This window comes from Toxorhynchites rutilus, chromosome 2 (genome assembly GCF_029784135.1).
Source record: "Toxorhynchites rutilus septentrionalis strain SRP chromosome 2, ASM2978413v1, whole genome shotgun sequence".
Lineage (NCBI taxonomy): Eukaryota > Metazoa > Arthropoda > Insecta > Diptera > Culicidae > Toxorhynchites > Toxorhynchites rutilus.
This window is the reverse complement of record NC_073745.1, coordinates 278,982,359-278,998,788: the sequence shown is the minus strand read 5'-3', so window position 1 is coordinate 278,998,788 and position 16,430 is coordinate 278,982,359. Positions and strand designations below refer to the sequence as shown.

The 16,430-nt window shown below is 38.9% G+C and overlaps 1 protein-coding gene across 1 annotated transcript; it reads left to right on the top strand.

Annotated features, from left to right (window-relative positions):
* The first annotated feature begins 1,026 nt into the window (after positions 1-1,026).
* On the top strand, positions 1,027-15,866 carry LOC129767574 (toll-like receptor 2). The gene is made up of 5 exons (XM_055768610.1): positions 1,027-1,532; positions 12,726-12,910; positions 12,972-14,285; positions 14,341-14,600; positions 14,665-15,866. Exons 2-5 carry the CDS (start codon positions 12,731-12,733, stop codon positions 15,698-15,700), a joined length of 2,790 nt encoding a protein of 929 aa, XP_055624585.1. The 5' UTR covers positions 1,027-1,532; positions 12,726-12,730; the 3' UTR covers positions 15,701-15,866.
* Positions 15,867-16,430: the final 564 nt, after the last annotated feature.

The following is a 16,430-nucleotide window of genomic DNA, read 5'->3' as shown; positions in this document are numbered from 1 at the left end:
TGGTGGAAAATCGTTTTTTGTGTTATCTTAAAAAGATAATTTATGGTATGGCTTCCAGCGCAGGCACCTAACTATCAAGTTGCAACCGAGGAATTGATTTGTTTTTCCCTCACCAAAAGGACATTCACCATACTCACTGGTTCATAGTTTGGAAGTTAAACCCAGTAAAAGTTTCCTGTCTGTAATCGCAGCGAAATCCCTCTGGAGTCCGTCCCCACCCAGGAAAAACGCTCGTCTTTCTCTGTCTTCCCCATAGCCATTCACCGGCATTAGCAAGGATAAGCCATAGTTCATGCCTCCGTCGTGTTTGCGCGCAAGCGATAACCGTCACCAGTGGCTGGTCGTATTCGGGACATTGAAATCTTTCTTTTCCGATTCTAATAAACGAAAACATCGGCCAAAATGTTTAGGTCAAAAACGAATCTCGCATCATTAGAATCAATGAGAGAACCATAATCCCCTCTTAATTGCCAATCGTTTCTGGTTTCCTTTGGTGCCGTGCGTTTGGTGTAACGAGGTATCATCATACACACGAATTACCGTCTCGAGGGTATCTTGTATCTTGCGGGAGCTAACAGTCACCAGCCACGTATGAGAAAGATAATTTTCCCTATGATTTGATCCGAATAATGCCGCAACTCGGTTTTTGTGCTGCCAATGCTGATGAGGATCATTTTGCGGACATGCGAGAGTCTTAATAAATTTATGAGTATATTTATCAGGACTTAAGTTATTTACGAGCCTCGGTATCATTTTCCACCATGGGAATGTGCTTTGCTATTCTAGATCCAGGCAATTAGCACAAACGGTCTGACAATTTTTGAGCCGAGTCAGATAGCAAGCGTTACATTCTACTCTCTGCAATTCATAACGAAATTATAGTTATAGTGGATTTCATGAGCATCATAATAACGGAGTCGTTTATCTTATCAATGCGTGGAGAACGGCTGATAAGGCGCTGCACATTCGGATGGTTGGTTTCGGTCCAGTATTATCGATTTAGTATCGTTTCAGTGGTTCACCTGTTTCTACTTCATCAGTGTGATTATAGAATTAGAAACAGTTTTTTCGTGAAAATGTGTGTTTTGTGTGCAAAATAAATATTGTTGGAGCACTGCTGCATGATACAAATTCAGTTGACCAGTGAAAAATTATGCAAACATACCATTGGGCATCATAATCTATTTCACATATTTTCGAACGAAACATGTAGTTTTAGGAAAGTAAAATCGAAATTACACTTCAACGGGAGAGATAAAAAACAAAGCACGAAAATAACTGTCTGTAAAGTAAAACAGATAATCCTTATCTTATCGTGGCGGGAAGCGCATTACAATGCATCGTTGTGTTAGCGGCGAAAGTAACGAATAAGGTGCGGTGTGTTAGTGGCAGTGTTAATTTGATGTGAATCATAATTTCCGCCGCAACGTGCAAAGTGCGGTGTCAATATTATCGACTCGAATTTTGTTGGATTATGTTCGGAGAAGCAGCTGAAGCTCGCCATTCCTACAACTATTAGAAACCCATAAAAGGTGAACTAATTTGAACTCTTCTGCAAGTTTTTAAGTGTGATTGAAGTATACGATTCGTGTGAGTCCTGAATTGCAGTCGCAGTATCGGAATGGACGCCTATGAAAAATAATTCACAATGAATCATTGCGGTACTTGAATTTTCGATATAGAAGCATCGAATGATCCTGATTTGGAATAAGGTTTAGCAAGAAGAAATTCATTAGTTCTTTTTTGACTGTAATCAAGTAACGTTAGCATGCCATTTACGCAATATTTTATAGTTTTACCTCGATAAAAGCGAAAACTCGAGTCGAGCGGCTGGAGAAAAAAGAAAGAAAGATATGAATGCCACATGAGTGTATTTGTGTTTTGTTATCAATACCTTCAAACATCTACGTTTTCTTACTATGAGCAATCGCAGAACTGTTCATTGATTGATCTTCTAATCGACCCCGTTGAATTTACCTTTTACTATAAAAATGATAGTATTTCTTACAAATCTCATCATTATAATATCAGATTATTTTTAGACACAATTCTCGTTCAAGATTTTTCAACCACTTGTAGATAGCATGTTTCTCCGTTACATGGAATAAATGTTTTATGAGGAAAATATGATAGAATAAAGACAGCCCTAGATCGGATAATTCCTTACTCGAGCTCTGCTCTTATCTACACATCCGGCGATCCTTTTTTTGATATAGATAGAAGAAGATATAGGAGTGCGTTTCATCACATTAAAATCCATTTCCAGTTTCGTACAAAGATCAATTTCGCTAGCGCAAACATAAAATGAACTAACAGCCCTTGTCACTATGTAATTGTAGAACATATGCGAATTAAATTTTCAGAATTTTCCTTTTTTACTCCAGAGTTTTCCGGAAATTTTCAATTGTCATGTTTGGTTGGAATATTTTTGGTTGAAATATGTGTAATATTTTTATGGGACCCCCTCTCCATTCCAGATGTCATACAGATGTCAGGTGTGTCATATCATTATAGAAACATTTCTCATACCCAGAAACCTTCACATTCCAAATTGTGCTTGATCGAGTTATGCAGAAGTTTGTGTTTCGGTAGTATGGCAGCCCCTCTTAGAGAGGGGGAAGGAGTGTCTTACCATCATAGAAAAATGTATTGCACCCTAAAACCTCAATATGCCCAATTTTGTTTCATTTTCTTGATCGAATTATGCAAAAATTTGTCTTTCATTTCTACTGCAGCTCCTCATTAAAGATGGGGGTGTCTTACCACCGTAAAACATTTATTGCACCCTTAAACCTCCACATGCCAAATTTGGTTTCATTTGCTTGATTAATTCTCGTGTAATGCAGAGAATTGTGTTTCATTTGTATGGCAGCCCCCTCTTAGAGAGGGGGGTGAAGAGTCTAACCATCATAGAAACATTTATTGCACCCTAAAACCTCCATATGCCTAATTTGGTTCCATTTGCTTGATTAGCTCTCGTATTATGCAGAAATTTGTGTTTCATTTCCCGGCAAACGTTGTTCTTCCTTATAAATTAATTCTAGTGCATGTTTTGGGTGTTAAATAAAACATTACCAATGTATTGTAAGTGTGTTTGAATGTTTTAACGACCCATAAAAATAATCGAACATGATTGATAAAAAAAGGACGAATGAAACCATTTGGACGAAAGTTTGTATGATGTTTCTGTTTCAATGTACTTAATTAATTTAACTGACATCATTGATCTCTTAAAAGTTGGATTTAGAGAGAAAAGAGTGGGTGGAAAATACGTGCTTACCATTTTCAAGATGTACGGGTAAATTTATGGCTGCTGGGTCCAGTTCATAAATTGGGAAGCCAACGATACGCCAGACAACTTATACCGTCCTATTTGAAACCGTGAATTTTTGCTTCGCCATTTTATTTCGTCATTGTGAATCAATCGAGGAGTATTCACTTCATTCTAATGTTGAAACGCTTTATACGTTTTTCATCTGCCATGCAAGTATATAAAACTTCCAGATCACCGCGTGGATAATGAATCATGCTTGTAGTAACAGTATTGAACAGTCAGTTTACTCTCTGTCAGATTGGTAGACCAGAAAGCAATTTTGAATTGTTTAAATTTGAATGAAAATTATCACACGATGTCATTTCAATACAGAAGACATTTTAGCCCTGACCCTAACGAAACATTTTTTTCTATAAATTTCTTTACATTTCCTTTTAACCATTTCCATCAAATTATCATCAGGCACAATTTCTTCGTTCAAGATTTTTCTCCACTTGCAACGAATGTGTTACTTTTTTTTACAAAGAACACATACTTGATATGTAGAGCAAATTTTCATTTAATATTTTTGTTTTAAAAGCGTGTTTATTCCACCCGAATATCCATTACCAATTTTGCTTCACAGAAATGGAACACGGAGCTCAATGTTATCTATGTCGAATTGCGTGGCAAAGTTGTTACATTTACACAACTCGATTGAAGAATGCGGGTGAGTAGTTGATCTGGAATTTCATAGGGGAATTACACTATCGATTTCCTCAGGGCGTATTTTTTGGACTGAATAAATAAAAAAATGTGTATATAAGGAAATCCTCGCTTTTTCAATTCAACCGAATTCATCCAGAAATAGGTGGGACTGAATCCGACCGGACTTAATTTTTGTGTGAACACACGCGCTGTAATGTCATAATAATGCATTGTGTCTTCGGTCTGGCAAGACTGTGTCGGCTTTGCTTATGATAGCGTATCGCAAGGTAATATATTCTTCCGTGAGTAGTTATTGCTGATTGTGTCGTAGGAATTGCAGTCGTTCGTTTGTGTCAATGATGAATTTCAGATTATAGTTTCTTCTTCGAATCCCAATTTCTTGCGTCACAGTGAAGTTGCCTACTATGATTCCAGCAACGCTTGCGCAGTGAATTTACACACTCGCTCTTCTCTACAGATGGCGTTTTATCAGGATTTATTACAATATAGCGTGATTGTCATTTTGTAATTCTAGCAAGTGTAATTTGAAGTTCTCACCCCACTTCCCCCCTCCCCCCCTTAGAGGAGGGTGAAGCGTCTAACCACCATAGAAACATTGATTGTACCCTAAAATCTCCATATGCACCATTTGGTTCATTTGCTCGATTAATTCTGAACTAATACAGAAATTTGTGTTTCATTTGTATGACAACCACCATAGAATAATTTATTGCACTTTTAAACCTCCACATGCCAATTTTCGTTTCTTTTACTTGACTATTTCTCGAGTAATGTAGAAATTTGTGTTTCATTTGTATGGCAGCACCCCCTCCCCTTCTCCCCTTAGAGAGGGTGGAGGGCTCTCGAACTATTATAAGAACCTTCCCCGACCCCGAAAACCGCTACATACCAATTTTCATGTCGATCGGTGCAGTAGTTTCCGAGTCCATAAGAATCAGACAGACACAAATCCATTTTTATTATTCAGTATTTCAGTTTGGTTTTGATGAAAACTCGAACTATTCTTCGAATACCACTCACCATATTTTGGACACGCTAATCTTAGCAACTATTCTGTATATCTCTATATCTGTGGTGTCGCCGGACACCAAAGTGTTAACAATTGCCGAATATTTTTCAATTGGTCGGAGTTGAGGACAGTTGGGTGGTTTGATTCCCTCTTCGAAGCAATCTACCCCGTCTCGATACCACTTTAGCACTTCTCTGTTGCATTTGCAGCTTGCCAAATCATGCTAAAACTTTACAGGTTTATTGGGAGCATTATTGTATGGAAAATTTCGTTTTTTCAGGCACTGCTGCTGGTTGATTTTGGAATTCATAAATAGTCTTGTTATTTTCTAATTTTCGGTTCGCTTCTTCCATCAAAGTATGTTCTTTGAAACAAGATGAACCGTGACGAACTTTTCAGCAATGAATGAAGAAACATCTCAAAACAAACTGCTCTCAAAACAATCCAGATCCGACCATTAAGAGCGCTGCAGCAAAATAAACAGTGCGTCCAGATATTGAGTGACTTCATCAAAATTTTAGGAACACTTGTTTCTTTGAAATATATATTTCATGAAGTTATTAAGTTCTAAACTGAAATAAACAGTCAACGGTACTATAGACTAAGATAAAGTCAGTATCTAGCCTCGATACTTTTTATAGATTTTTCATTCGTGAATCCTAAATATGTCAGAACTCAAATTAAAATTTGAATGAAAAGCGGCATTGAAGTGTGCGGTGTGTGAAAAATAGAGTTTTTATTATGAATGATTCAAAAGATGATAACCTTTCTGGGATGTGTTACCACTCTGCTAATTGTGAAAAATATATAAATATATTTCTTTGCTTCCTATAACACACACTTTAAAAAATACCTTCAACCATGCGCTTCAAATAGAGATGTCTTGCCCTTTGGAAGATCCGAGTTTCACAGATACAATAGGTGCTCTTTTGAGTTGAGGCTTTAGGTTCGTGCCATTCTGACAGCTGTCATGTTTAGTTCGATTTGTTATTTTAAAGTTCTGAATAACGCATGCAAAGTGTGCAGATTTTTTTTTTGCAAAAAATCATTGTTCAGCTCGAGAAACTCGTCGCACTCTTCGTTCCTTCTATGGTCGACATAATCAGAGCGAATTATTCAAGCAACTATGGATCGTTTGCGCACAACTTTCTACTCTAAAGAATAACACACATTGTCAGAGAACTCCTACTGTGTGTGACGATGCTTGATGCGCTGCATGGAATCATTGAGACGTCTAAAAAATGATAACAGTCAGAACGAAACATTTAATATTCATTTATTTATTTATTAATTTATTTATTTCGTCTTCGAATTTTTTCGCTCAGACTACATCTTAATCTATATTTTTAAGTCTAAGTTTAAAAACAGTTTTATTTATATTGAATTCGAACACTGCACTAACACTATTAAAATCTCTCATGCATAAACATGCATAAAAAAGAATTGTAGTATTCATACATCGTTCTACTCGTAGGAAGCGAAAGAAAAAGCTGGTTACATAGTCGACAATGAGGTACTGTTATGTTGACATTTTGAAGAAGAGACGGGCAGCTGTCAGCAAGTCAAACACGAACAGTCGTCGCAATTTAGTCCGCCTGGATGCAAGTGATTCAAGGTCGATTAGTTTACAGCGATCGGTATACTCCGGAAGTCTGGAACCGGCCCTCCACGGTAGCTGGCGTAGACTCTTTCAATTTTCATACACTGTACTCCATAGTACGGAGCCCACACCGGGACAGCATATTCCAGTATGCTTCGCACAAGCGAACAGTACAAGGCCTTTAGAGCATATACATCGGTGAAGAACTGCGTACTACGTTTTTAAAATCCAAGAACTGTAAACGCTTTGGCTGTGGTCCGTGCTATGTACTCGTTGAACTGCAGCTTGCTGTCAATTATCACACCAAGATCACGAATAGAGTTTACACGCTCAAGGGAAACCGAGTTTGTACTATTGTCGAAGCGAATGAACGACTGTCTACGTGTGAAGGGGTTATTTTCGTCTTCGCAATATTTATCTCCGTACCATTATTAGAACACCAGGCGCAACAGTCGAGAGCTGAAGTGATGGTCCGGTATATCTTCAGATCATCCACAAACACCAGCAATTTTGATCACCGTCGTAGACACAGGTCATTCACGAAGAGAACAAAGAGAAGGGGTCCCAATATACTTCCCTGTGGCACACCAGAAGTAATCGCAATGGAAGTAATCGGCATGGCTACAGAGCCATGATCACCACGCGAGATGCATTTGACTCACTGAGAGAAACCTTCAGCGAACGAACAATTTCTTATAATGAACCCGTAAATTGGCCTTCAATATCATTCGATTCGACACTGTTGGATTATTCTTTGTGGCGCTATGTTTAATCTCTGGTCTACGTTGATGAACACAGGCTTTTGACGCCTTGGAAGACAACGTTCGTTATCTGCGTTATTTGTCATCTGCTAAAAATGATTGATAATAAGGCTTCGGTAGATTGAACTTTCTCAGAGTCAGCCGAGGTAGCCAAAATTACATGTTTTATTTTAATTACAACTGATTTTTTTATGATAACATAGATTAATCTGACAACAGGATTCTAAGCAGAGATCGAAATCCTCGCTCGGATGCACGATAAATATTCAGTCAATCAATCTGGTTTTCGATGAACCGTGTATTGTTGATATTTTCGTCTCTTCCTTTTCACCGAAAATTCTTTTTCAGAGAAAGAGATGTGGAAAATCTCTATCTCGGAAGTTCAACGAGAATGCTTTTTCGTCTCTCATTTGGTACTGAAAATATGGAGCGAAAAATCATAGCTGACTTTATCAACGTTAGTCTGTTAGGACAGCGTCCAAACGATCTGCATTTGGACAGCGTCTGGATTGCACAAATATTAATCCATCTCCTATTCACTTCACGATGAAACCCAATATTACCGCATATTTTCATGCAATGTTTTCAACTGTACTGAAGAAGTGAAGAACCATTATCGGCATCAAGGAGTCACTGAAAACGGAACCATTTTTCGGCTATCATAACTCGATGAAAAATAAAAATCGGCAGCGAATTTCTCGCGAGACTCGAAGTGAGCGTACAACGTCTACTTTATTCTCAGCTATTTTTCCCTGTGGGTGAAAACGAATGTTTTTCGCCTCAAATCGGCGAGCATTTCGGTCTCTGATTCTAAGTTACGATTTTCTGTAAAGAAGTCAATTACCGTTTTGAATCATATTTCGGACACTTTGTTCTAATATCTTGAAATGTTTAATGCACTGGTGATATAACTATGAAATTAATATCACAATTGCTTCCTTAGATTAATCCCTTGGTTTCACTATCATTTCACATGAGAACTACATTTGAATTATAACATAATCAGCAGAAATCTCACAACACTACTCATTATCGTTTGTGTTTGACGTTTCCTTAGCGTGAGCACGTTGAATTTACCCGTTTATTTTTTTAAAAATATCAACCAAATAATACCTGTGCATAAAGTTTAGATCTGTTTTCTGCATCATATGCCTTAAGCGTCCGAAATATGATTCAGAACGGTATTGTGGATAGACAACAACAAAATCCACCAGCTATTATAATCGGTATTATGATAATGGAAATTGTTTTTTGAATTTCTGCTTGGAGCAGGTTGATTAAATTGATTCAGAAATAACTAATTATACAATTTTTGCAATTCGAGCAAAATTACTGTTATTTAGAAAAAGAGTATTTCCTCTGGTTCTATACACTCTGTCCAACTACTATAAGACCAGGTGATGATCTTAGTGCTTTTTGTCATTGAAACAAACAATGCTTCCATTTATATTTTAGTGTGTAGGTTTGGTGACTACCAAACACTGCATGATTTTCATATGTGTATATGCAAGCGCTGAGCGTAAACGAATGTTTTATATTTTTCAAGTGTCAAGTTTGTATTAGACCAGTTACATTTGATCAATAAATCTTGTTGTTTCGATCAAGAAATCTGGAAAATGTCGAAGGGAAAAGTGCTCACGGAGGGAGAAGAACAACAAATCGATGCACTTCACCAAGCAAATGTATGTATCAGAGAAATTGCTCGTCGGATTGGACGATCCTATCAAGAAGTGCTCAATTTTTTGGCGAATCCTGAAGAATATGGTAAGAAGAAGAGAGCTCCACGTAAATCGAAGCTCTCTGACCGAGATAAGTGGGATATAATTAGAACAGCTTCGAATGCTCCAAAATCGCTTGTGTAAATAAAGCAATATTTCAATTTAAATGTTACTCGGGACAATTTGTCAAGTTTTGGTTAAAAGCCTTTAAAAGGTTAAAGCTCTTTATCTTACTTCATCGTGAGATCGGAAGACGTCTGAGTTTTACTAAAGCTCACATAAACCGACAGTGGGGCATTGTATGTTATGACAAGAATGTTTCCAAAAGAATACATTTCGCTATATACCATAACGAAAAGTTCTTCAATGTTATCTTCAGTGACGAAAACAAGTTCTATTTGGATGGTCCTGATGGTTTCAACGGGTACTGTCGTGATTAACGGAAGGAGAAATAGTATTTTTGAACCGCCATGGCGAATGTTCCGGCTAATTTCCGGCCGCTCACTAGGGCCGCCATTCCACCTTCCATGGGAAATTGATTAAACTCGATTGTCTGTCTTAGTTTTTTTTTATTAGCATCCGGAAAAAGTTCACTTTTTAATGCAAACGTTATTAGAGTTATTTATCATTTATTATTGACATATACAATTAATGTGTTCCAAAATGCTGTCTTGAATTCTGACGTTAGAACAACAAGAAGCTAGTGAAATTGTTTGCAATTTAATTTAAAATGAAAACATTCGTATCCTTATCTGCTTAACACATCATTCAAGGATACATGTTCTGGAATCCTCTCTCCAACTGTTTTTGCGTGGATTTCGTCGCAAAAATTCACATTCTAGCAAAATTAAGCTACTATTTATACCAGCAAGGAAAATAAACAATGGATTATGGTCCAAAAACTTATTTTGTTTGGACTGGCCGGCTTGCTCTCCGGACTTGAATCCTGTCGAAAATCTTAGACGCATCGTTGTACGCAAAATCTACCTTGAGGGAAAGCGGTACACCACGATTTAAGAACTCAAGGTCGCAATTCCGGAAACATGGGAAATATCGAGAAATCCGTTCAGCAGAATTAAGTAAATAGTATGCCAACACGAATTTTCCGGGTTATTATTCCAGATGGCAAGGTTGCCAATGATTGACATGTAAATCCGCCGATTGTTTTGAATTTTTCATTGATAATACTTATGAATTTTGAATTGGTCTTATAGAAACTGGACAGCTGAAATTGTCATATTTATGCACAATAAATAAACAAACAACTCTTTTGAACGAAATTGACGTTAAATATATTTTATTCTAAGCAATCTACAATGTATGAATGTATCTTGTTGAAATTCTAATTGTTTGTGTATATAATCAGGGTGGTCTTATAGAAGTTGGACCGAGTGTAGTTGTGAAACTGATTTAGAAGTAAAGATGACCAACGATTTAAAAATTTATTGAAGTTCATTCGGAATTGATGTGAGGTTTTGTAAAGCAGCGAGCACCTCAACAAAATAATCATGTTCAAATGACCAGTCTTATAAAACAAGATAGTTATTGTATCTTACACTATATACAACATTTCAATTGAGCTCTTACATATCGCTAGAAACAAAAAAGTGACTCTAACGTTATCACAAGTTGAGTATGACTATGTTCTAGAGGATCTGCAGTATCTATAACAATGAAGCTTGATTCGGATCATAAATCGGAAATTATAGCTCATCAAACTCCATGGATGAGACAGCGGTATTTTCCGAACGGTAATTCGTTCTCTTCCTCATTTCAATGAGGATAATTGGTCTTACTGAACGATGCAACGAAGCGAGAGAGTCGTTTCCAAAATTTTTCAACGAAGATTATTTATGTTTTGCATTAAAATTACCTATTAGAAATTTTACAATTTAGAATTTTGTTTAATATTTTTGAAATCAACTCACGTTTTATAATTCTTTTGTTGTTTTACTCTTAGTAAATAATTCAATCCTTCGAAACGTTAATTTGGGCAAAATCCTAAATCCAAAATTTTTCATTAGAAAATTGTTCATCTTTTTCTTGAATTATAACTATGAATTTACCGTGAATAAATATTGAGAATTCAATATTGTGAATATGATGAAGCGTTGATACAATATACTTAACCTAACCGCTGCCTGTTAGAAAAATAAATTCATTATAACTACAATTCTTCTATAAACATCAAACTATTCATGTTCCACTTGAGCAAAGACTGGTTAAGCAAGTTTCAGTAGATATGATTTTCTATATGATGTGATTTTAGAAAACTATATTTCTCATAAATCGAGTTATCGAGCACGTGAGTTCTATTCTTAGGGAACTTTGGAACAAAAGTGAATTGAATCAATAACACAATATCTCTTGCCATCCATCACCTGTCTTTTTCTGTCACGGTGATATTCCAGAGGTGTGCTCGCTGACAAGGGGCGTTCGTAATACTGATACAATTCAACATGAATATTTGTAGCTAACATTTGCATTAAAAAAAATGGACAACAAATGACGATTTTCATGGGTTTACCTTCACACGCACTGACGAAACTACCCATGCAGCAAAATCTACAAACAATCATACTAACCCATCTAACCCTATCAGTCGAACTCTTACCGTGATGGCGCAAACAGTAAAGCTACTCCGTTCAGAAGTGTGCGCGTTCAAAGAACGGTACCCCGCCGCGTCGAAAACGGACATCGTGCGGCACTTTGTGGACGCCGGATATAGAGGAAGATCGAGGGAAAAGTGGCTACATAGCTGCGTGCGCTTGGCCGGGAGGTCGGTGCAACCGGCCAAACAGTGAAAAAGTACCTGACAAACATGGACATACATGTCAGGAAGCGGAGGTCCTGTCCACTGGTCTCGGACCTGCAGGCAATGACGCAGCGGCAGCGGCTGAATAAGATGGTCAAGTCGATTTTCCCGGCAAATCGCGACGTAACGGTGGTGATGGACGAAGAGACCTATCTCACCCTAGGATTACATCTACTTCGTATTTTACTTCGCCCACGAAGGAAGTGAGCTTCAATGTGGAGTTTATTTCACACACTAAGTTTCCCATGAAGGTACCTTCTTGTTGTTGCTGACAATCAGCGAGAACGATATCAAAGCCAAGGGCGTCGGCCCACTTCTCGAAGCGATCGTTAGAAGGGTTGAATATCGATGTCGTACCCAAGACGGTGAACCCGCCCAACGTCCCCCAGTTGCGTCCTATCGATAATTTCAGGGCAAAACTGAAGCGTAATATCTACTCCAACAATTTTGTCGCAAAAACTGAGAAGGAATTAATAAATAAAACGAAGAAAGAGCTCAACAACATGCCTACACGCATGTTTTCGTCCGCCATGGCGAATGTTCCGGCTAATTTCCGGCCGCTCACTAGGGCGTAGAATTCCACCTTCCATGGGAAATTTATCAAACTCGATTGTCTGTCTTAGTTTTTTTTATTAGCATCCGGAAAAAGTTAACTTTTTAATGCAAACGTTATTAGAGTTATTTATTATTTATTATTGACATACACAATTAATGTGTTCCAAAATGCTGTCTTGAATTCTAACGTTAGAACAACAAGAAGCTAGTGAAATTGTTTGCAATTTAGTTTAAAATGAAAATATTCGTATCCTTATCTGCTTAACACAAATATTTTTCTTACAGTTCAAATGGACTACAAAACAATAAGCGGAGTGTTATTCCTTTTAGTACTCTCGTCCCTAACTGCTTCCACAGAATCACAAGAATTCTGCCCCACAGAATGCCACTGTGATTATGAGAATGCCGACTTCTTCGTCGATTGTTCGAGTCTGGGACTGACCGACCTGCCTCACTTTCCAGAACTAGATGTAAGTTACAACCAATAGTCAAACTCAAGCAACGCTTGTCGATTTTTGTTATCGCTTCCAGATACGGATCCTCGATCTGTCGGAAAATATGTTCACCTTCATCCCACCGCAATTATCCCAGTTATCAAACTTGCGATATCTGGATCTCTCGTCGAATTTGCTATCGTTCCTCCCGCCATACTCCTTCGATGGGTTGCACTCACTCAAACAGCTAAATCTGAGCAAAAACAACCTCACCAACTGGGCTGAAATATTCCCGAACGAGATACTACAGAGAACACCTTCCCTCGAGGAGCTGAGTCTTGCTGAGAACCAATTCACAAGCTTCTCAAGCAATGACGCCTCGCTAGTTTTAGTCAGTGGCTCTCTGAAGTACCTGGATTTGAGTAACTGCAAAATTACGAAGATATCGGGAAAGGAAGTCATTCAGGGAATGCCCAACCTGGAACATCTGAAGCTAAGCGCGAATCCCATCCACGGAATATCGGATATGCAGTCTAGCAGTTTGAAGCTATTGGATCTAAGCAATTGCAAGCTCAGTACGCTACAGCCAACAGCTTTGAGTGGACTGGATTCATTGGCGTACATAAACTTGTCCAGAAACACGCGACTTACCTTGTCTGCCCACGGTAATATATCCTCTCCAAGCTTGAAGCGCATCAATCTGTCCCACTGCAATATGGATTCGATCGATTTGGGTGGATTCCCAAATTTGATGACGCTGGTTATGCGACAAAATATGATACGTCAGCTGACCAGGGACAGCTTTATGGCAAATCCTTTGCTGGAAACCATAGACATCTCGTACAACGCAATCAATCAAGTTCAGCCGGACGCTTTCCGACGGTTGGTTCACTTGAGAAATCTAGATCTCTCGTTCAATATGATCCCCCGTATCGATGGCAAAACATTCAAGGACAACGAATTGTTGACGCACATCAATCTAAGCCGGAACTATATAGGACGACTACAGAGAATTATGGCGACTTCATTGGCCTACGTAAATATTAGCTGGTGTGAAATTATGACAATCGATGTGGATGCACTGGGTGCGATGCCATCGCTCATCGATTTGGATCTCTCGAATAATTTGCTTTCCGCGGATCCCGAGAACATCGCATCCGAATCACTACAGACACTTGACCTGAGCATGTGTCGCATAACATCGATCCGAAATACGACTTTCGCCAAACTTCCGGCCTTGCAGAGGATCAATCTGTCTGGAAATCGCTTCACGACGCCCTTTAGGGTGGACTTCTTCGATAACAATCCGTATCTTGGTGAAATTTGGTTGGGCGATAATCCGTGGCGTTGCGAATGTGGAAATAGAGATTTTCACAATTTCTTCGAATTTTTGACGGATCCACCGCGAAAAGTAGGTTCAAAGAATCGATCAGATTTCAAATTTTGATTATTTCTTTTCATCACAGGTCAACGATCGTAAACAGTTGCGGTGTACCACTCCGGAGGATTTTTATGGCGCAACCTGGGAGGCAGCCTGTAGATCTGTTTGGTTTCCTCAAGAATCCATGGGAACTACCGAGATGATTTGGACCTACTTCATGCTAGCGATTCTTGCGTTTTTCGGTTTCTTTTGCCTGTTTTCGTCGGTCAAGAAAGTCATTCATTCTAGACAGAAATTGGCGGCTGAAAGGGAGCGGAGGGAAAACATTCAGGAGCTCAGAGAAATGTAAGTCGACTGACTAATCCCTGTGTCGATAACATCAGCAATAATTTGTTTATTTTTCTAACAGAGCTCGCGATAATCAGTTACGCTTGCGACAGGAAGCGCAGCTGAACGCTCCCGATGCCCGTGAATCGAGGCCACCATGCTACGAAGATGCTATTCTACTACCAAAACTGGACTCCGTATCCTTTGCCTCCCTCGATGAACTGCTGCTGAGAGGTAAACGCAGGAAGAAAAGAAAGCAGAGACAATCCACCGGAGATGAGCAGCCAAATGCTGACGGAGAAGACGATCAGGTTGAGGTTCGTCTAGGGAACAGATCGAGAAGTGAGAATGTTCTCTCTGTCAGAGGAACCGTTTATCGTGAACCGACCGATGCTCTCAATCGAGACACTTCACCCATCTACCAGAGTCCTGTATCTAATCGAACGGTGACCGCAACGGTTATCGCCAATGTTCACGCCTCACCATTGGGATCCAGAGCATCACGAGAGACCGTGCCATCTCCCACAGAGGACGCAGAACTACACTACCATTCAACCGACATTTTAGGAATCAACCGTTCAACCATATCAACTGACACGGCAGACCCAAAATCTCCAACCATAACCATCAGTCGCTCAAACAGTGCCGGTCCAAGTCGAAGCATCGAACACATCCAAAATTTCAACGATCGAAGCTATGAGAACAGTCCATATGCCAAACGGAAAGTGAAACCGCTGCAGCATCTGAATCCAAACGGAAGCATCGAGGAGATCACCGATTTCGAGGGTTACGAAGCTAGTCCATATGCCAAGCGACGAATCAAGCATATGGCAAGTTTCAAAGGAGATCACGATCGACCAAGTTTGCCAGCGAGACCTCCGCCGTTGGGGATTTATCAGATGCTGCAGGATAATGATGCTGATTCCGAAATTGTGCTCGTGGAAGATCATTTCCTGCCCGAGCAGTCTAAACCTGATTTGGACGATTATACGGTGGTCAATGAAGCGGATGTCAGGATATCACCGACCAGCAAGGAGAGCCAGTTGGGAACAGACAACGATCCTAATTCAAGTAGTGGAAGTAGTATTGAAATAATCCCGTTGAGAAAGGATATGTGATATCGCATAGTATGACATGGTGTTAATAAAAAGGATGAGAAATAATCATCGTCTCGTTTTATAGCGTATATAGCATGATATGTATTACACAAGTTTGCCATAAATGTATGTCAGTCAATTGTTGCATACAAGCTATGGCTTCTTACTTTCCCGCACTCAATTTTATCTTCGAACCTAGAGGTGTGCAAATTGAGTTGATGGACTTTGTTCTGTAGATCCCGATTTATTGCTCAGTCATTTCATGATGTATTGATGAGATTTGTGCGTCAAGATTTCGGTACTCCATAACAATTACATTAAATAAAATAATACTTGTCATGAAATTAACTATCGAACAATTAGAAAATCTCAACCGTCACCCAAACAGAAATACCTCGATCTAACTGGTCGAAATACAAGCTACAAGATACAAGCTTCCTGTTGTACTCTTAATTATTGTTCAGTCTTCCCTGATAGTTTTACGAGAGTTTTGAATCAATCATTTTGGGTACTCCATAACAATTCATTACAGTGAAAATAAATAGAATTATATATAAACTGACCAAACGTCCCGCGTTACGCGGGACAGTCCCGCATTTCGACAAAATGTCCCGCGTACGATTCCGTCCCGCATTTGGCAAAAGAAACGAAAATGTCCCGCGATGTCAATATATTTCATTATCACAATTTGATCATGTTAATTTTCTTAAATGGATGAACTTCAAAAAAAACTTTTCTTTGGCAGACTGTT

What these genes read in the sequence shown, in the direction of transcription:
- LOC129767574 (XM_055768610.1), top strand. Translation starts at nt 12,731, where the DNA reads ATGGACTACAAAACAATAAGCGGAGTGTTATTCCTTTTAGTACTCTCG. An exon ending in CTCACTTTCCAGAACTAGAT is followed by an intron (nt 12,911 to 12,971) that starts GTAAGTTACAAC and finishes TATCGCTTCCAG; the next exon opens with ATACGGATCCTCGATCTGTC. An exon ending in TGACGGATCCACCGCGAAAA is followed by an intron (nt 14,286 to 14,340) that starts GTAGGTTCAAAG and finishes TTTTCATCACAG; the next exon opens with GTCAACGATCGTAAACAGTT.